The sequence below is a fragment of the Sceloporus occidentalis genome, unplaced genomic scaffold (assembly GCF_023333645.1).
Source record: "Sceloporus occidentalis isolate IW3139 unplaced genomic scaffold, rSceOcc1.0.p SCAF_21, whole genome shotgun sequence".
Lineage (NCBI taxonomy): Eukaryota > Metazoa > Chordata > Lepidosauria > Squamata > Phrynosomatidae > Sceloporus > Sceloporus occidentalis.
In genome coordinates, this window is record NW_028317001.1 from 3,445,255 (window position 1) to 3,464,217 (window position 18,963).

General features: G+C 49.5%; 3 protein-coding genes across 4 annotated transcripts in view; 2 read left to right on the forward strand and 1 right to left on the reverse strand.

The window, feature by feature from the left end:
* The window catches only part of LOC149301440 (nucleoredoxin-like), a 38,695-nt gene extending 35,318 nt beyond the window's left edge, over nt 1-3,377 (forward strand). Inside the window, exon 8 of the mRNA XM_089484182.1 lies at nt 873-3,377. Within this exon, the coding sequence (XP_089340308.1) occupies nt 873-1,055 (183 nt within the window). The 3' untranslated portion in view covers nt 1,056-3,377. The remainder of the gene's footprint in view (nt 1-872) is intronic.
* Nucleotides 2,330-15,504, forward strand: LOC149301441 (glyoxalase domain-containing protein 4-like). 2 transcript variants are annotated; one of them, XM_089484184.1, is made up of 9 exons: nt 2,330-2,392; nt 11,057-11,106; nt 11,677-11,797; nt 12,109-12,253; nt 12,835-12,971; nt 13,238-13,324; nt 13,610-13,723; nt 14,046-14,132; nt 14,408-15,504. In XM_089484184.1, exons 1-9 carry the CDS (start codon nt 2,351-2,353, stop codon nt 14,498-14,500), a joined length of 876 nt encoding a protein of 291 aa, XP_089340310.1. In that variant the 5' UTR covers nt 2,330-2,350; the 3' UTR covers nt 14,501-15,504. The 2 variants fall into 2 exon arrangements, with proteins under 2 accessions (XP_089340310.1, XP_089340309.1); XM_089484183.1 differs by lacking the exon at nt 2,330-2,392 and adding an exon at nt 9,395-9,674.
* LOC149301442 (rRNA methyltransferase 3, mitochondrial-like) lies at nt 4,379-8,661 on the reverse strand. The gene is made up of 4 exons (XM_089484180.1): nt 8,286-8,661; nt 6,660-6,904; nt 5,991-6,158; nt 4,379-5,713 (listed from the first exon to the last, which is right to left on the reverse strand). The coding sequence occupies exons 1-4, from the start codon at nt 8,618-8,620 to the stop codon at nt 5,145-5,147; spliced, it is 1,317 nt and encodes a 438-aa protein (XP_089340306.1). The 5' UTR covers nt 8,621-8,661; the 3' UTR covers nt 4,379-5,144.
* Nucleotides 15,505-18,963: the final 3,459 nt, after the last annotated feature.

Below are 18,963 nucleotides of genomic sequence, written 5' to 3' on the forward strand. Positions count from 1 at the left end.
CCTCTCCAAGAGGAAGGCTGATGCACAAGAGGAGTGGGGACAGATTCTATTAGCCTTTCGGTTCTGGCCTCCCCCACCTCCCCCAAAAGTGGGAGAAAGCTTAACCCCTGGCCTGGATTTCACCCTTTTTAAGCAGGCCAAAGAGGGGGGCATTCATCTGCAGCCCCTCGCCCTGGTTTTCATTGTAACTTGATGGACAGGCAGGGCCAGGAGGCAGGGTTGTGCCTGGCTGGGACAAAAGGCAGCGTATCTTCCCCCTCTTCCTCTCTTCCCACCGAAATCTCTGCTAGATTGCAAGACCTGCCTTGGGCTGACAATAATACGTCTTTCAACGCAGGGCCTGTTGTTCTTGGCAGGGTTTGGCAAGCACATAAGATCTAGGCCTCTGCCTGAAAGGAGCTTACAGTTGGATGAAAAGCCCTGTCTACAATGTCTGGCTGCGCAGAGGAGCATAGAGGTGACAGCTTTCCCCTTCAGTATTTAGTAGTATACTGCCTCTGAAAAAAGAGGTTCCACTCCATTTTGGAGAGACTTTGGAGATGGTTTTCCTAAGGAGGACAGAAAACCTTAATAGATGTCTCACAAAGAAGACCAGAACATGAGGAAACAGTCTTCCTCGGACTACAGCTCCCTTGGCCATGCTTGCCTGGGAGCTGTAATCCCCAAAGCCCCCTTTTCTCTGCTAAAACCACAACCGAGGGTGTCTAGTTTGAGACTAAGCTGCCTTCCTCATGGCTAGCATGGTCCAGTGTGTCCTTTGCTTTCTGAACCGAGGTACGTTTGCATCTTCCTTTGCTTTTCCTGCCCCTTATCCTCAGCCTAACCAGGTTTTCTCTTGGCTCCGTTTCTCCCTTCCTCTGGTATATCTGCAGGACGACATGACCGACTCCTTGCGGGATTACACCAACCTCCCCGAAGCCGCCCCGCTCCTCACCATCCTGGACATGTCCGCCCGGGCCAAGTACGTCATGGACGTGGAGGAGATCACGCCTGACATCGTGGAAGCGTTTGTCAATGACTTTCTTCTGGACAAGCTTAAGCCCGAGCCGATCTAAAGCGGATCAGAGGCTGGACGTGGGGGAGCGCGTGTGTCTGGGGCGGGTGAGGGCCTTTTCTAGCGTCACTGCCCCACTCAGACTTTATTTAAAACATTGTGGGGGTTTTGCCAAACCTGGCGCACAACCCAACTCTTTCGGCAGTCTCGCGGTGCCTTGTTTTAAAACAGCGTTTCTCCTCCACTCCTCTTAATTCAAGGTGCTGTTTGGAGTGAGGAGATGGTGGGGGGACTTGGCTTGTACCCTTCTGGATTCTCTTAGCCCAAAGTGCATCTGCGCTCTGTTGAGACCCGACCCTTGGCAGCAGGTTGCTCTTCCCACACGGGGTGGGACCCTGGTTTTAAACATGGCGGTGTTGCAGGTTGGGATTTGGGGTTGCCGTACCCTGAAGTAAGTAAGACCTCCTCTCTGCTGCCTCCTCGTCTTTACATCGCTTGAGTAAAGGGATTTCTCCACCAGACTAGGAATCTGGCCGAGAGGAACAGCTCCTTTGTCGGCTGCCCAAAAGGGGGAAACCATACCAAACTGAAATTGGCTTCACTTATCATGGTGCGCTGTCAAGGGATTTGGGGGGGTTTCAGCTTCTTTTTCAAAGAAACAAAGAGAGCTAGCCCTTTCTGGGAAAGGTTCGGTGCCTTTCCTCTATTATGGTGTCCGAGGGCGCAATCTCTCTATAGGAAAAAACGGGGGGTTACATTGAAATGTCTTTTCTGGATGTGGCATCTCATGGGTATAGATTTCTTTTGTAGGGGGAAACATGCTCAGACCCCCTCAGTCACAAAAAAATTAAAATCAGTGTGAACTGTGTACTCTTGAATGTGGCTCACTGACTGTGTCTGCCATGTAAAGAAGAAGACAGCAGAGTAGCACCTAGCTTTCCCTGCCTTGGCGAGCGAAGGCATCCTCACAAGGCGAGCCAGAGCTAGACCGGGAAACTATGGCCTGTTACAGACTGCCAAAATAAAGCTGCTTCGGGTCTCTTTGGAGGTATGCTATTTAAATGATGCATGGGTCCTAAGAGTCCGGAGGTCGCGCCAAAGCCACACTCCATTCCTAAGCACTGGAGGGCAGCTTTGGTGCAGCTTCCGGATTCTTAGGATGCATGCATCATTTAAGTAGCATACCTCCAAAGAGACCGAAGCAGCGTTATTTTGGCAGTCTGTAACAGGCCTATCGGTCTTTTTTTTGGAGGTCTGTGTGCTCTGGAGTCTGGATGCCAATTGTTGTTGTTGTTTTTTCCTTGCCCCTTATTGCAAGCAGAGCTTTCTCGCTTTCCTGGTAGAACTCTTTGGCGGATGTGGCGTGTTGCTGTCAAACCCTTAGCGGAGGAGGTCCAGGTAAGTGGCAGGTGCATAGTAGCAACTTTAGAAACAGCCCTTTGGTTGAAATGTATACTCACCGGGTGTGGAATCCAAACTCCTCTCTTCTTCTGGGAAAAGGATGCTATTCTCCTGTCTGTAAGCACATAAGTCATTCCTCACCAGCTGCTGCTTTATGGCCTGAGTTGACACTTCCCCCTCTTCACCCCATCGGTTTTGGTTTTGGGTCTTTGTGGGAAGCGGACTGCCAAGCCCAGTTCCAAGGTGAGCAGAGAGTGGTCCTCCCATTTATTTAAAAGCACACCTCACGGCAACCGCAATTGCAGCATTTCCCATAGCCTGCCTGCCGTGTGGCTCGCAGGCAGTTATAGTGTTTTTGCAACCACTCAGATCATGGAACTGACCTTGCTAAATTAAATCTGGGCTTCCCCATGCAATGGGGAAGAACATCAGAAAAGCTAACACACTGCACTAAATCAAAGGTTTGCCTACTCCAATGTACTGTTCACACAGTAGCCCACCATTTGGCTCTGGGAAGCGCATGAGGAGGACATGAGAGCACCAGCAGCCTCCTTTCATACTCCCCAGTTACTGGGATGCGTCAGTCAACTAGATTCTAGGTGACTTTCCCATAGACTCTGAGTAGGTTGGACTACTTTTTGTTGTGTCGAGAGATTTGAACCCACCCTCTCACCACCTCTCAGTGACTTTAAAATGAAGCCTAGGGTTATGTTTAATATTCTCCTCTCCCGCCAGCCCCGTTTCCTCTTCATCCGTTTTTTAATCCCTCTTGTTCTTCATGACATACCCTATACACCCACACAGCCGATCTAGTTGGTCGAGCAACTCCCCATTGATGTGACTTTTGCCTTTTTGACCGTACCATTTCTGGCCAATTTGAAGGGCGGGGAGAAAACGAACGCATCGGTTGAAGCGCGCAGCGGATGTTGTAAAAAAACTGCACATGCTGATTGGAACTTTGTAATAAAAACTGTTCTAGGAACCCAACTTGCCAGGAATGTGGTTTGCCGTCACGCAGCCAAGTCGGCCGTGAAACCTTGGGGAGTGGGCCGAAAGGAGGACTCCAGCAAAGCAGCATGTTGGACAGGCTTGAGAAATATTTAACCATGTTTTAGAGGGGGGGAATGAGTAATGTGGAAGCACAAGGCAATTGTATAACTAAAACCACACCAAAGTGACACACAGCTTGGAAATGGGTCGTAAGTTCTACCCAAATGTTACAAGCCGGGGTGGGCAAACTTGGGGCCTTGTAAGTCTAGTTCAGGGGTAGGCAACCTTTTTGAGCCGGGGGCCGGGTTGCTGTCCCTCAGACAACTGGGGGGCTGAACTCAAAATGGCGCCCGGAGCGGCGCGGAAGCTGCGGCAGGGGCAGCAATCGGCGGCAGGACCAGGCTGGGGCCGGTCCCAAGGCCTCGCCGGGCCAGATCCAGCCCGCAGGCCGTAGGTTGCCGACCCCTGGTCTACTTTTTGACATATGGCAAGGGTGCATAGTAGTCTGTACATACAACCACACACACAGTTCCCCAGATTCCTGGGCCTGGAGGAGGTTTTAGCTTTACCCCATCAATTCTGAGTAAAGCTGCTGGAATGGGGACAAGATTAAATCACTCTCCGTTCTTCCAAATTTCAGGGAGGCAGGACGTTTTAACTTCAGCCCAGAAGCGAGAAAGCAGGCCTGCTGCTGTGAGTAAGAAGAAGTTAGCAATCGTAGTACAGAGAAACAGAGAGGGAGGGAGAGAGAGAGCGGCGTCATTCCTTTAGTCAACTTACAGGTAACCCCAATTACAGCACTTTCTTAGCAAGATAGATTGAAAAATGGCTTGGATGATACACTACCATCTTGTGGCGAAAATGCACTTTGCAGCCCGTGTTGCTGATCAAAAACATCCCAGTATGATGTAGTGGTTTTGAGACCCCTCAAAAATCCTAAAGGCAAGATGAAAAGACACAGAGGAGCCTTACTAAACAGACATGGAGAGAAAATGAGAGCAATAATAAAGTCTTTATTCTGTGCACATCTGATCTCCATGTAAACAGTAAGGCTGCTGCTCTTCAGCAGAAAACAAGAGCAAGTCTTTAATAGCAGGCTGGCTTTTTACGCTCAGGAAGCAATCCGTGGGAGAGGACAGGCCGCCTGAGTTTTCCGTCTGGAGGCCGAAACGGAGAAAAAGCTCTTGGAAATGGGCATGTTTTTCCAAGCAGGAGTTTGCAAAGTCAGCCCAACCTGGCGCTGGAGGGGGAAAGGTATCTCCACAGCAGGAAAGAAAACTGGAACCAGGAAGAGACACAAACATGCCTGAACAAAGAGACTGGAGCTAATGGAGAAAGAGGGCGGCCCAAAGTAGCCTGCCAAAGGTGAAGATCTGTTTTGTGCCCTTGGCAGGAGATCAGAAAGAGACGCTGATGTCATTCCGGATCTTGCGCCAGCTGCTGAGTAATACAGACAGCAATGCCGCCTTTTCTGCCAGGAAAGGAAGAAAAATTGGGTGGGAAAAAGCAGGCTCTTTTCAAATATACCTTGGCAAACGCCGCCTGGGAGGAGGTGTTTTGGCTCTCTAAACTCGTGAGGGAGCAAACTTGGGATTTCAAAACAGGACGGCTTTGACTTAACTGACTCTGATGCCTCAGTTGCCTCTCTTCCTGACATTTTCTGGGCTCCTTCCATAATGGAGCTGTGGGAGCAATTTCACTGAGAGGGTGAGAAAGGGCTCTCAAGGCAGCTTGGCCTGGTGCATCTTGTTTTACATCCTCAACGATGCCATAGGTGCCCAGGAGTATGGGTTGTCTCGACCTCCGCCTGCTGCGTTAGTCGCAGCTGTCTCTTGGCTTCAAAGAGCAGTATGCTAGCAGCCATGGCGGCATTCAGACTGTCCACTTTGGGGACTATGGGGATGAGTAACCGCTTCCCCTCCGTTTGCTGCGCCAGCTGCTTGGCTTCTTCGCTCACGCCGTGGGTTTCCCCCCCAATCACCACAGCCACACGGACGTCCATCCAAGGGTCATAGCAGCACTGGGCTTCCAGCTCAACCGTTTCGTGCTCCTCCAGGCTGTCCAAATGGTCACTCGGATCCGGTCGGTCCAGCTGGGCTTTCAGGTTGTAGGGCCTGGAGACCCAGCCGTGGCTGCTGGCCTTGGCTGGGCGCGGCGGCTCCGTCTCAACTTGAGGGGCAGCGTGGGAACCATCGGCCACGTAGACGCAGCTTTCGGGGAGAAGGTAGTTGGGCACGACCTCCCATTCCAGGTTGGAAATTATGGGGAGGCGGAAATGAGCGCCCATCCCTGCCCGGAGCACTTTGGGTTCCCACGCGTCAACACATCCTGAAGCGGGAGAAGGAGATGGAGAAAAGAGGTACGATTAAACCCCCAGAAGAGACGGATTGGCAGCAAACCAAGAACAATGGGCAGCGCAAAGCTAATCATTTCCAGCTATTCCTCCCCATCTATTGGCTCTAATTGGTGGATCCTGGGACTGTCCAATCCTGCTGACTCCAGAGGAGACCAAGCACTCTCACAAGGGCCTTTCCTCCTAACCTGCTCAAGAATAAATGCCTAATCCTAACCAGCCCCTTTCCACTGCTTAGACAACAGGGCCTACCTTTCACAAGCAACACCCGGCTGCAGCCTGCTCCAGCTGCCGACCTCAGGATGGTGCCCAGGTTTCCCGGGTCACGGATGTTGTCGCAGATGAGTGAAAGAGGCAGCCGATGCTGGCGCTGGACCTCAGGATAAGTCATTTTGGCATGGTCTGGCCTGGAGAAGATTCCTGAGGGAAGAGAGAAGCAAATGAGGTGTGTGGGGTAGTCCTTAGGAGCACCTAACTGGCACATGGAATATCACTTAGAAACATAGGATCATAGAGTTGGAAGAGACCGCAAGGGCCATCCAGTCCAACCCCCTTCTACCATGCAGGAAATCTTATCAACAGGGAGCCATGGAAGTCACGAAGGCAGTTTCAGTCCCTGTCTCTTCCAGCCTGAAATACCTCATAGGGTCAAGAGTTAGTGCGGGAAGGAGCCATGTATTCATCCTGTCCGCATGAGAGAAGATAGGACATGAACATGTTTATGCTTTCCATAAAGAAGGATAACTCTAAATTAATGTATTTAAAAACAAACAGAAGCATCATGACTGCATAGGAGCCCAAGGAAGGGTTCTCAGAAGCTGTCCCCCGCCAAACACTGGTACTCCTTGCTATTAAAACCCAGCGCATGGATCCCTCCCTTTCGCATCTGATACACTGGCTGCCGCCTCGAAGTCAGCTTACCGATCATCCCCTGAGGAGTCACGACGTCGGACCAGGTCTTGATGTCTTCAAATTTCACCTTGATGAGATTGGCGCCTTTCAGCTTGGCCGCCGGCAGCTCCTTGACGTGATCCACGGCGCTGAAGAAGAGCGTCTGGGGAACGGCGCCCGCCTCCAGGGCGTCCAGGATGAGCCTCCTGCCTTCCAGAACGATCTTCCCGTGCTTCTCGCGGAAAGCCCTCGACTTGGCAAGCGTCACCACTTTGCTGTTGAGCAAAAAAAGATCGGTTAAGGTCCTGGGAGCTTTTACTTGGCCTAGTACCACCTCACCTTTCCCCCAAGGAATCGTTATTGTCGTGATTAGCATTGGTATTAATATTGTATTCATTTACATCCCAGTAATTGGATTCGAGGCAACACCTTTTAAAACAACACAAGTTAAAAGAATATACCCAAGATATTGAATATAACCTTATATTTCAGGTTTCACTGAACTAGTGTGGTCTATGTAGACTAGAGAGATCTGGCAGCACCTTTGAGACTGACTGAAAGAAAGAAGTTGGCAACATGGCTTTCCTAGGCTTCAGTTCAGATGCAATTTAGTGGAGCGGAAACCAGGGACAGACATGCATCTGAGTAAGTAGACTGAAGCCTATGGAAGCTGACGCTGCCAACTTCTTTCTTTCAGCCAGCCTCAAAGGTGCTGCCAGACCTCTCTACATACAGACCAATCTAGTTCGGTAATGTTTAGGCCCCCTAAAATGCCACGTTTAGAGGAACAGGTAACGTTGCGCGTCACTGGGAAGGTTAATGTCATCACAGTGTTAAATGTAAGAAAGATATGGCTGTGTTAAATCAGTATCTATAGAGAGATCTTGTAGCACTGAAAGAAAGAAGTGGGCAGGCTGAGGTTTCAAAGACTTTGGTCCACTCCGTCAGGTGCATCTGGAGAGAATATGCGTAATACATATTCAAAAACAGAACCTTTCTTAGTCCGTGGAATCAGGGATGTAGAGGTGTCTTGTAGCCCCTTTGAGAAAGAAGTTGGCAGCATGAGCTTTTGTAGACTTTGGCCTACTCCCTCAGATGCATTTGGAGAGAATACGTAACACGTCTTCAAAGGCATAGCCTTGTTTAGTCTGTGGAGTCACTCCGTAGCCCCTTTGAGACTCACTGAAAGAAGTTGGCAGCATGGGCTTCAACCTAGGTCTAAGCCTATTCCCTCAGAGGCATTTGCAGAGAGTATGTAACGTGCATCCAGAGATATAGTCTTGTTAGTCTGTAGAATCGGCACGTAGAGAGAGGTCTTGCAGCACCTTTGAGACTAACATTATTATTATTATTATTATGCTTTAGAGTCCTAGAGTCGCAAGAGACCCCAAGAAGGGCCCTGATCCAGTCCAGCCCCATTCTTCTGCCATGCAGGAACTCTCCATCAAAGCATCCCCATTCACCCATCCTTAGACTTGGGTCTCCTTCCTCAGAGGCTTGGGTCTAGGGAAGCCCCTGCTGCCATCTTCTCCCTTTCAGTGAGCCCCAAAGTCTCTCTCTCTCATATTGATTCCATCACGGCTATACCTTCAAATGACCCCCTCCCACTATGCGGAACTACAACTCCCAGCGTCCCCTGCGGCGGAGGCCTGTCACCTCAGCCTCTTGTCTCCCACCCCCGCTCGCTCATAGCGCAGCTGGGCCTCCTCCTCCTCCTCCTCCTCCTCCTCTTCTTCCCGAGGGGCCTTCTTCTTCGCCTTCTCCTCCTTCCATGGCGGCGGGGCCTTCTTCCTGAGCCCGCTTTGGGCCTCGGGAAATGGGGAAAGCCCTCTGGGCGAGGCTGGCTGCTGCTGCGCAGCCGGAGGCAAGACTTGGAGGGGCCTCCTCCTCAGCCCCCGCAGCCCTCTCCTTCCCTCGGGGCCGCCGGGGCTCCCCAAGGCCGGCCTGAGGAGGGAAAAGGCCTCCCTCGTTCGCCTCATGAGCGCCGCCATTTTACTTCAGGGCAGCGGCTTCAAGGGAAGGAATGTCGCGAGACTTCCCCGCCGCGGCTTCTATAGAAATCTCGCGAGATTTCCCCACCGCGGCTTCTATAGAAATCTCGCGAGACTTCCCCGCCGCGACGTCCCTCGCATTAAAAGGGCTTCCTTCGAAACAAAATGGCGGCGGCGACCATAGATGTGCAAGGCCTAGAGCGGCGCGCGCTGAGGCCCTGACTGAAAAAAAATAGAACTAGGCCTCAGTGAATTATTTCCAAAACTTAGGTCCTAAAAGTGTTTAGGTTTTTTGTATTGGAGGTTCAGCTCCCAGAATTCCTGGCTGCTGCTATTATTATTATTATTATATTTATTATATTTATTATATCCTGCCTTCTTCCCAGTACAGGGACTCAAGGCGGCTTACAAATCTAAAACAGTCTCAAGTTAAAACTCTATATAAAACATGCCAAAGTTTATTATTTTTATGTTTATGGAGGGCCAGGTTTTAGGAAGAATCTTATAGAGATATCAGTCAAAAAAAGAGACTACAACTCCCATAATGCCTCAATGTTGGGCAAACGAGTTGGGGATTCTGGGAGTTGGAATCCAAAAACCAAGTTTTAGGAAGAGTGTTACAGAGATTTCAGTAAAAAAGGAGATATTTTTAGTGGAGGGTGGACTCCAACTCCCATGATGCCTCAGTGTTAATCAAGCTAGTTGGGGCTTCTGGGAGTTGAAGTCCAATCTCTTCAAACAAATCAAACATTAAATGTTTTATTATTTGTTTCTTTTTTTATATACTCTTAAAGGCAGTGTCTTCACTTTGTGTTCAAAAGAAAGTATACTGGCAATAAAAATATTTAAAAAGGGGGGAATGTTTGTAGAAATGGCCCTTTAATGTGACGTCATCCCGCCGCGACGGGAAGGAATGGCGAGGCGGGCGTCACGTGACAGTTTTGTGACCATAAGAGATTGAAAAATGAATCCCAGGCGAGCGCTGCATTTCGTCTTCAAAGTCGGAGACCGAGCGCAAACGGCGCGTTTCTACCGGGAGCTACTGGGCATGCGCGTAAGGAGCACATGGGATTCTGGGAATGGTAGTTCGTTTTTGAGATTATGTCACACAGAGAGAGAGAGAGAGCTCTGGTGCCACAGCAAACCAATTAGCATTGAGTCTAACACACTGAGGCAAGCCTATATTCTGAGGTTTTTCCTTAGCAAGGCTAGTTCAGAGGAGGTTTGCCATGGCCTTCTGAGGCTGAGAGAGTGTGACTTGCCCAGTTTCACCCATTGGGTTTCATTGCTGAGAGGGAATCGGAGCCTGGTCTCTGGACTTAGTCCAGAGCTCAAACCACGGTTCTCTCTCTCTCTCTCTCTCTCTCTCTCTCTCTCTCAAACTGACCTACCTCACAGGGTTGTTGTGAGAATAGAAACAAGAGGATGCTACAACTATGTTGCAAAACTGGAGCCATGATGTGTCCAAAGGAGGGAGACTAAAATGGCAAAGGGTCTGGAAACCATGAAGCCCTATGAGGAGAGACTTAGGGAGCTGGGGATGTTTACTCTGGAGAAGAGAAGGTTAAGAGGTGATATGATGATAGCCCTGTTTAAATATTTGAAAGGATGTCATGTTGAAGAGGGAGCAAGCTTGTTTTCTGCTGCTCCAGAGAATAGAACCCAATGGAGCAATGGATGCAAGCTCCAGGAAAAGAGATTCCACCTCAACATTAGGAGAAACGTTGTGAGAGTAAGGGCTGTTTGACAGTGGAACACATTCCCTAAATGGAGATTGTGGTATAGTCTCCTTCCTTGGATGTCTTTAAGCAGAGGCTGGATGGCCATCTGTCAATGGGGATGCTTTGATTGAGAGTTCCTGCATGGCAGAAGAATGGGGTTGGACTGGATGGCCCTTGCGGTCTCTTCCAACTCTATGATTCTATGATTAGAAGGAACCTCCTGAGAGTAAGGGCTGTTTGACAGTGGAACACACTCCTTCCTTGGAGATTATAGTGGCGTCTCCTTCCTTAGAGGTCTTTAAGCAGAGGCTGAATGGCCATCTGTCAATGGGGATGCTTTGATTTGAGAGTTCCTGCATGGAAGAAGAATGAGGTTCGACTGGATGGCCCTTCTTGGGGTCCCTTCCAACTCTGTTATTCCACGATTCTATGATTCATGCCCGGGGGGGGGGGGGATATTGACATATTTAAAAATACACTCATCCCTCCACATTTGCAGCTTTGATTTCTGCGGATTTGATTATTCACAGGTTTTATTAATACATTCCCTCTAGGAACACCTGGGTCCTCCGGTGCAGCTCTATGGTCAACTTTAACCAACTGAAGGGCCTAGAGATTCCTAGAGAGAAGGCACCTGTAGCTCCTCTAAAGCAATTCTATGGCCAACGTCTGGCAGAAGTTTGAACGGTCCCTTTCTCTGTGCTTCCTCCGACAGGTTCTGCGACACGAAGAGTTTGAAGAAGGCTGCAAAGCTACCTGCAATGGGTGCGTTTTATCCCCGCGGCTTTAGCGCTGAGATTTACGAAGGAGAAGATCAACACTCCGCATTGTTTGAACCAGTAAAACCAGGATTCGTTGGGAAGCTTGGAGCAAGATGGGACATGTTTGCTCCCTCTCGCCCCATTTTGCGTCCTTCGTGACCCCCTTCAGATTTCAGAGCGCTTATTTCAAGGCGGACGCGGTTTCGATTCTTGCGTTATCCCGTTCTTTTAAATCCCTACACTGGCTCAGGGCTAGGGAATCCTGGGAACTGTAGTTTATTGTGGCCCCAGAACTTTCTCCCAGAGAAAGCACAGTGTCTCACAAAACTACAATTTGCAGGAGTGCCTAGCATTGCGCCAGGGCAGTTTAAAGCGGTCTCAAACTGGATTAAATTATTGCTAAACTGCATTATTTCTGCAGCGCAGATGTAACCTACATCCGTGAATATGTTTTATATTAGCGTTCCTACATTGATTTAATCATTAAAACTGAGTCTTCTAGAAAGAGACAACTGAAATCATGAATTGAATCAGTCCAGTCAATGCTGGCTACAAATGTCTGTGTTTCTACTAGTCCCTACGATGGCAAATGGAGTAAAACGATGGTGGGTTACGGTCCTGAGGATGAACACTTTGTCGCAGAGCTGACCTACAATTACGGCGTCGGAGACTACCGCCTCGGCAATGACTTTCTGGTAGGCTTCGCTTTCTTTACGGCGGGGAATCGGAATCGAGTCCCTCTTCCTGGAATTAAAATTCGTATGGCGTTCTTTAAAAATGTAAAGAGTCCTTATCACAATATGTGCTCTTATAGGATTTCTTGGCTACTTATCTCCACTTCTTTGGAGAGATCAGTCACGCTAGACAAGATTCCCTGCCCAGGAGTCCATAGGATGGAGCCACAGCTCCCAAGATTGCGTCAATCTGTATTATTTGTACAGTATGGATGCACCCTTAATGTTTTAGATCTGCTAATATGTATTCCTCCACTTTCCTTTTATTCCAGGGAATGACTATTGCCTCCAGCCAGGCTGTGAGCAATGCCAAAAAGATGCATTGGCCGCTCAAGGAGATCTCAGCTGGCATCTATGAGACAGAAGCTCCTGGTGGGTACAAGTTCTTCCTGGAAGAGAAAGACTCTCCAAAGAAAGGTAAGCAGCAAAGGGCATGGGACAGGCGGCACAGGGCCTGGTTTCGCTCCTGTAACCCTTTGTATTTGGAATCATGGAGGGTTGACCTAGAAACACTGGTGGGGAACCTTAGAATCCGGGATCAAATCCAGCCCTCCTAGGATCCCGATCCGGTCCTCTTGGCTTTCCCCATTTTATCACGCTTCGTGACACCATCATTGGATGCGTTTCTGGCTTTTGTGGGGGGTCTGTTCCTATTCTGAAAGATTCAAATGTCTCTCCAAAGGCAGTAAAAACAATAAGGAGACAGCATAGTTTTAAGTTTTGGACTAGGGGTGCACCTACATTGCAGAATGAATGCAGTTTGACAGCACTAACTTCCGTGGAATCCTGGGAATTGTAGCTTTGTATGCTATTTAGCCTTCTCTGTCAAAGAGCTTTGGGGTCACAATAAAGTACACATCCCAGGGTTCCATTGGATGGTGCCGTGAGAGCTATAATAGTGTCAAACTGCAGTTATTTTGTCCCCCTTCCCACACCCCCATTTAGGAAGATGTGGCTCTGTGCTAAGGGCCCAACCTAACCATCTCGTGTCCTTCCAGATCCTGTCATGAAGGTGACTCTGGCTGTGTCCAGCCTGCCAAAATCCGTGGACTACTGGTCCAAGCTGCTGGGCATGAAGGTGTACGAAAAGGACGAAGCCAAGCTCAGGGTTCTCCTCGGCTATGCGGACAACCAGGTGGGGCTGCACATCAAAGTTTGTGTACAACGCACCATCGGAAAGCAAAGGTGTCAAGAGTGTCTCAGCCACTCTTGACCAAAAAGAGACATATGCCACCATGCAGATGCCAGCCACAGACTGTCAGATAGCCTAGATAGCTGTACTAGGTTTTATTGATCGCAACACAACACAACAAGTAAATAGACTAGGGTTTTCATTGAAATCTTTTTTACGGATATGTCTTCTTTCTTCCCCATCCCTGTTTTTTGTTTCTAATCTTTCAGTGTAAGCTAGAACTGCAGGGCATTGGTAAAGATGTGGACCATGGTACTGCCTTTGGAAGGATCGCCTTCTCTTGCCCCAAGGAACAGGTGAGGCCTCAGTTGCCACAGTGGGCAACTAAGACGCGGGTAGAACCCATTTCCCCATCATCCCCAGTGCTGTTGTTCCTGGTTAAAGTGATTTGCCTTTGATTCGGTTCAGGTATTATTATTAATTGCCAGAAAACAGGGACGCTTTGTGTGTGCTTTCAAAACAAAGATGCAACAAACAATTGTAAATTGGTGTCGTCTTCCTCTCCCTTTCTTTCCCTCTCTCTCTTTCTCTCTGGGATTTGCCCTTCTCTTGCTTTCCTGGACCCCACTTGGTATCTCCAGCTCCCCGATATCGAAGCCTTGATGAAGAAGGAGAACCAGAAGATTTTGACCCCGCTGGTGAGCCTGGACACACCGGGGAAAGCAACCGTCCAAGTGGTCATCTTAGCCGATCCCGTGAGTACCCTTTCAAAAAACAACATTATTGCCTTTGTGCGTCAGATATAAAAGAACACGAAGGTAGCCTTGCTAGATTTGGCTCCAAGTCTGCGAAAAGCTATTATGTGGCTGCAGACCAGAATTTCTATTCCATGTCATGCCTTTCCTTCCTATGCCAAACTTTCCAGGTTTGCAAACCAGTTTTTGGTTCCCTGCAATGAAATCCCAAACTAGGGCATGGGCCTTCTCACTTGTATGCTGTAAAAACATTACCAAGTTTGGGGATTCCAATACCCATGTTTCACCCACGGCTTCTTTTTTCTCTCCCTTTCCTCTTTAGGATGGGCACGAAATCTGTTTCGTGGGGGACGAAGCCTTCAGAGAGCTTTCCCAGGTGGATCCGAACGGGGAGAAACTCTTAGATGAGGTGAGTCGGTCTCTCTTTACCGCACTGCTAAACCAAGACTGGAAAAGGTCCTTTGGGGACCACAGCTTCTACCTCTTGGCTGGCTGGAGAGTCCTGGAAGTTGTAGTCCGAAAAGGTAGTTCTGATGCCTGTGCGCATCAGAACCTCCTTATGTCCAGATGTAAAGAAAAGTGCTCATTGGAAATGTTTGAATTCCTGGGCCCTTCTTTGGCGGCGCTCTGGTTCTCCTCTATGCTTTCACAGCGCAGTGGCTCATTGGGTCCTCTTTCATACAGGCGATGGCCGCTGACAAAAGCCAGGAGTGGTTTGCCAAACGTAACATCCCAAAACCTTCGGCGCAAAACCCAATGGTACCAGCCGGTCAGTGATGTTTATAAAGGGGGCATTGCCGGTCATGCCTTCACGCATGGAGAACTGCTGCTGTTGCCTGGACTTTCTTTAAACACACACACACACACACAACTTTCAATTGTCTTGTTTCCTTTCTTGAATCTAGGTTCCTGCTGGGTATCAGGTGGAGGGGGTATGCTCTTAGCTTTGGCGGAACGGGGTTAGATTTAGCCTGAAAGTGTTGAGCGATGCACCAAACGGAGAGGTTGCATGGAAAAGCGATGTTCTTCAAGACTCTGGATGTTATACATTCCAACAGTTTAGGAGTCATAGCCCAAAATAGGAACCTTCCCCGGTTCTGGGCATCCCTTTGTTTTTGTTTCTTTTGTCCTTAGAGGCAGGGAGGAAAAGTGACACACGCAAAATACACACACAGTGAGTCTTATGTTACTTCGTGCGGCACATTGTGTTTCAGTTGCTGGTGGAGCCGGCAAAATTGTTTCTTTTTGCAAACTTACATGTGGAAATAGAGCTTTTCTTTTCAATCCTATAAGCTAAGGTGAGGAACGTGTGGCCTTCCAAATGTTGTTGGGCTACAGCTCCCATCAGCCCCGTTCAGTCAAAGAATCTGGGAGCTGCAGTCCAAAACATCTGAAGGGCCAAGCATTTCCTTCTGTGCCTTAATCCTTTTGGCACACAGATCCGCTTAGTTGGGAGAAACGTTATTCCCTAGAAAGCTGGTTTCCCCGGGAAGGAAAACAAGCTAATACTTTCTATGGGGCTGTTCTTCCTTTCATTTCCAAACTCGGTGCCATTTAAATCTGGCATTGCCTTGGGTGAGCATTATTTTCCGCATGGTAGTTGTTCAGCCGGTTACGGCGCTCACTGAGCATCTCTTAAATCTGTTTTGCTTCCTCACTTCTCACCAGTTGCTTAAGAGTTGGGCAAAATTTCCACCTGCCTGAAAAATGTATATCCAGGTGGGTTCGAATGTTTCCGCTGCCACTGTGAGGTGTCAAATAAAATGCATTCAGACCCTTAATACCTCTGCATTATTATTTCCCCCTCCGCCTCTACAAAGTAAGGAGACCACAATTCGAATTTAGAGCCCAGGGGACAGAACTTTCTGCCACTGGGATCAAACAAGGAGGCAAACTATACTCTGAAGTAGATTGAAGTGTCTTGGTTTTAAAAGGGCCAGAGAAAGAATGCATCCCTCCAAACTTTACAGCCAATGGGCAATGGAGGCATTCCAGGTGTTGCTGGACTGCAGTGCCCATCACCCTTGACTACTGCTTGTGCAAGGAGCTGCTGGGAGTCACAGTCTAACAGAAGTGAGAGTCGTGTGGCCCTCTAGAAAGTCCCTGCAGCCTTTGCAGAACAAGCCATAGTGAAGAATGCTGGGAGTTACAGTTCACCGAGGGTCATGTGTTCTGCAGCCCTTCCACAAAGCATGCAGCCTGGTCCTCCAGGTGTGACCCTTGTTGGACTACAGCTCCCAGCATGCCCAGCCTTCATAGCCACCCTAAAAGTCTGCAGGGCCCCATAGAAGGGACCTGGGGCCCTCCTGATGTCGTTCCACTGCTTCTCCCAGCAGCTTTAGCTAGCACAGCCAAGGACAAAGAGTGCTGGGGCTTGCAGTCCAACAGCAGATGACCACATGAATCTCACCCTCAGCCACAGAACATGCAGCCTGAAGCATCTAGTGCAGCAGTTCCCCATCTTTGGTCCTCCAGAGGCCTTGTGCTCCCAAAGCCCCCAACCACTGGCGCTTCTGGGGGCTGAAGTCTGAAATACCCCAAAGAGCCAACGTTGGTATAGTTGGTAGTATATGAGAAGGACTCTACCACCTCTAACCTAACAGAAAGTCTACAAATTTGGATTCACCAAAGTGCACCGTTTAATTGTCGGAAACGATCCAGCGCCAACGAAGGATGCAGGACGATGGGAACTGGACGCCGCTTGCCCACGCCGGTCTCCATCCTGCTGCTAAACGCCACGCTTTTCCCTCAGTTGCTCCACTTTGCCCACAAAGGCCTTCATGGCCTCCTCCTTGGGCATCCCCTTCCTCTGGTGCCAGGACTCCCATTTGGCCTCGGTCCTCCCGTCGCAGTCGGGCCCCGGACTGCCTGACCCACACTCCCCGGCCAGGGCTTGCTGGCAAAGGCCGTAGAGCTGGAGCTGGTCCTCCTCCGAGAGCGGGGCCTTCATCTGTTGGACCACGGCAGCGGCTTTCTCAAGCTCAGCCTGCGACAAGTCGTCATGAGGGCCCCTTCCTTCTTCCCGGTGCAGAGCGAACGCCGGGAGATGAGGCGCGTGTCGTGCCTGAAAGGACTGTCCCTGCGGGGAAGGAACCTGGTTTTAGTCACCGGTGTAACAAGCAAGCGGACAAACCTTCCAACTGTATCACACATGGAAAGAGAAAGGAACAGGGACATTGTATGGCTGGTAGCATCATTGAGGTTGGCCACAACTGTCCCCTGAGGCTGAGAGCGTGTGACTTGCCTAAGGTGGGTTTTATGTCCGAGTGTGGATTCGCACCTTGATCGCCAGAGCCATAGTCCAGCGCTCAGACCGCTGTGTGTGTTGTGCGCCTTCAAGTTGTTTGCGACTTGTAGCAACCCTATCCATTCTGGACAAGATTTCTTCAGAGCAGCGGTTCCCCAACAGTCCTCCTCCAGATGTTTTGGACTTCAGCTCCCAGAATCCCCGACTGTTAGTCAAGCTGGCTAGGGCTTTTGGGAGTCGGAGTCCAAAACACCTGGAAGACTGAAGTTGGGGGGAATCAGTGGTCCGGAGGAAGCCTACCATGGCCTTCCTCTGAGGCTGAGAGAGCGTGACTTGCCCAAAGGGGGTTTCATAGCCAGGCTAGGACTCAAACCCTGGGCTGCAGAGTTCAAAACCAACATGGCACCAGAAATGGAAAAGGAATCAGGAGGAGGAGAGGGACACATTCCTAGTCCTCCTTTCCCAACATGGGTAGCTGAGGGGACACACTAAAACAGATGACGGTACTGTACTTGCCCAGAGGAAAACACTGGGCGAGTATTCTCTAAGGATTCCCTATGGGCACTCATAGGTACTCCAATGATTCCTTATGGGCAAACATTCCCCAATGTTTCTCAATGGGCACGTATTCTATGATTCTCTATGGGCAAGTATTTCCCAATGTTTCCCTATGGGCAACCATTCCCAGTGCATACCCATGGGCAACCATTCCCAATGTTTCTCTATAGGCAAATGTTTCCCTATGGGGAAGCATCCCCCAATGTTTCCCTAGGCCAAGTGTTCCCCAATGATTCTCTATGGAGAAGTGTACTTCAATGTCTCTCTATGGGCAAGTGTTCCCCAATGATTCTCTATGGAGAAGTGTTCTCCAATGTGTCTCTATGGGCAAGTGTTCCTCAATGTTCCCCTATGGGCAAGTGTTCCCCAATGCTTCTCTATGGGCAAGTGTTCCCCAATGATTCTCTATGGAGAAGTGTACTCCAATGTTTCCCTATGGGCAAGTGTTCTCCAATGTGTCTCTATGGGCAAGTGTTCCCCAATGTTTCCCTATGGGCAAGTGTTCTCCAATGTGTCTCTATGGGCAAGTGTTCCCCAATGTTTCCCTATGGGCAAGTGTTCTCCAATGTGTCTCTATGGGCAAGTGTTCCCCAATGTTTCCCTATGGGCAAGTGTTCTCCAATGTGTCTCTATGGGCAAGTGTTCCCCAATGTTTCCCTATGGGCAAGTGTTCTCCAATGTGTCTCTATGGGCAAGTGTTCCCCAATGTTTCCCTATGGGCAAGTGTTCCCCAATGAGTCTCTATGGAGAAATGTACTCCAATGTTTCTCTATGGGCAAGTATTCCCCAATGATTCTCTATGGAGAAGTGTACTGCAATGTTTCCCTATGGGCAAGTGTTCCCCAATGTTTCCCTATGGAGAAGTGTTCCCCAATGTTGCCCTGTGGGGAAGCATCCCTCAATGTTTCCCTATGGGCAAGTGTTCCCCAATGTTTCCCTATGGAGAAGTGTTCCCCAATGTTGCCCTGTGGGGAAGCATCCCTCAATGTTTCCCTATGGGCAAGTGTTCCCCAATGTTTCCCTGTGGGGAAGCAGCCCCCAATGTTTCTCTATGGGCAAGTATTCCCCAATGATTCTCTATGGAGAAGTGTACTGCAATGTTTCCCTATGGGCAAGTGTTCCCCAATGTTTCCCTATGGAGAAGTGTTCCCCAATGTTGCCCTGTGGGGAAGCATCCCTCAATGTTTCCCTATGGGCAAGTGTTCCCCAATGTTTCCCTATGGAGAAGTGTTCCCCAATGTTGCCCTGTGGGGAAGCATCCCTCAATGTTTCCCTATGGGCAAGTGTTCCCCAATGTTTCCCTGTGGGGAAGCAGCCCCCAATGTTTCCCTATGGAGAAGTGTTCCCCAATGTTTCCCTATGGAGAAGTGTTCCCCAATGTTTCCCTATGGAGAAGTGTTCCCCAATGTTTCCCTATGGAGAAGTGTTCCCCAAT

Bases quoted from the DNA above. Each gene is read 5' to 3' on its own strand.
- LOC149301442 (XM_089484180.1), bottom strand. From the start codon at position 8,620: ATGGCGGCGCTCATGAGGCGAACGAGGGAGGCCTTTTCCCTCCTCAGG. The intron at 6,159-6,659 runs GTAAGCTGACTT...CTCTTCCCTCAG, and splicing joins GACTCCTCAGGGGATGATCG to GAATCTTCTCCAGGCCAGAC. The intron at 5,714-5,990 runs GTAGGCCCTGTT...CTCCCGCTTCAG, and splicing joins CCGGGTGTTGCTTGTGAAAG to GATGTGTTGACGCGTGGGAA.
- LOC149301441 (XM_089484183.1), top strand. From the start codon at position 9,585: ATGAATCCCAGGCGAGCGCTGCATTTCGTCTTCAAAGTCGGAGACCGA. The intron at 13,325-13,609 runs GTGAGGCCTCAG...TGGTATCTCCAG, and splicing joins TCTCTTGCCCCAAGGAACAG to CTCCCCGATATCGAAGCCTT. The intron at 13,724-14,045 runs GTGAGTACCCTT...TTTCCTCTTTAG, and splicing joins TGGTCATCTTAGCCGATCCC to GATGGGCACGAAATCTGTTT.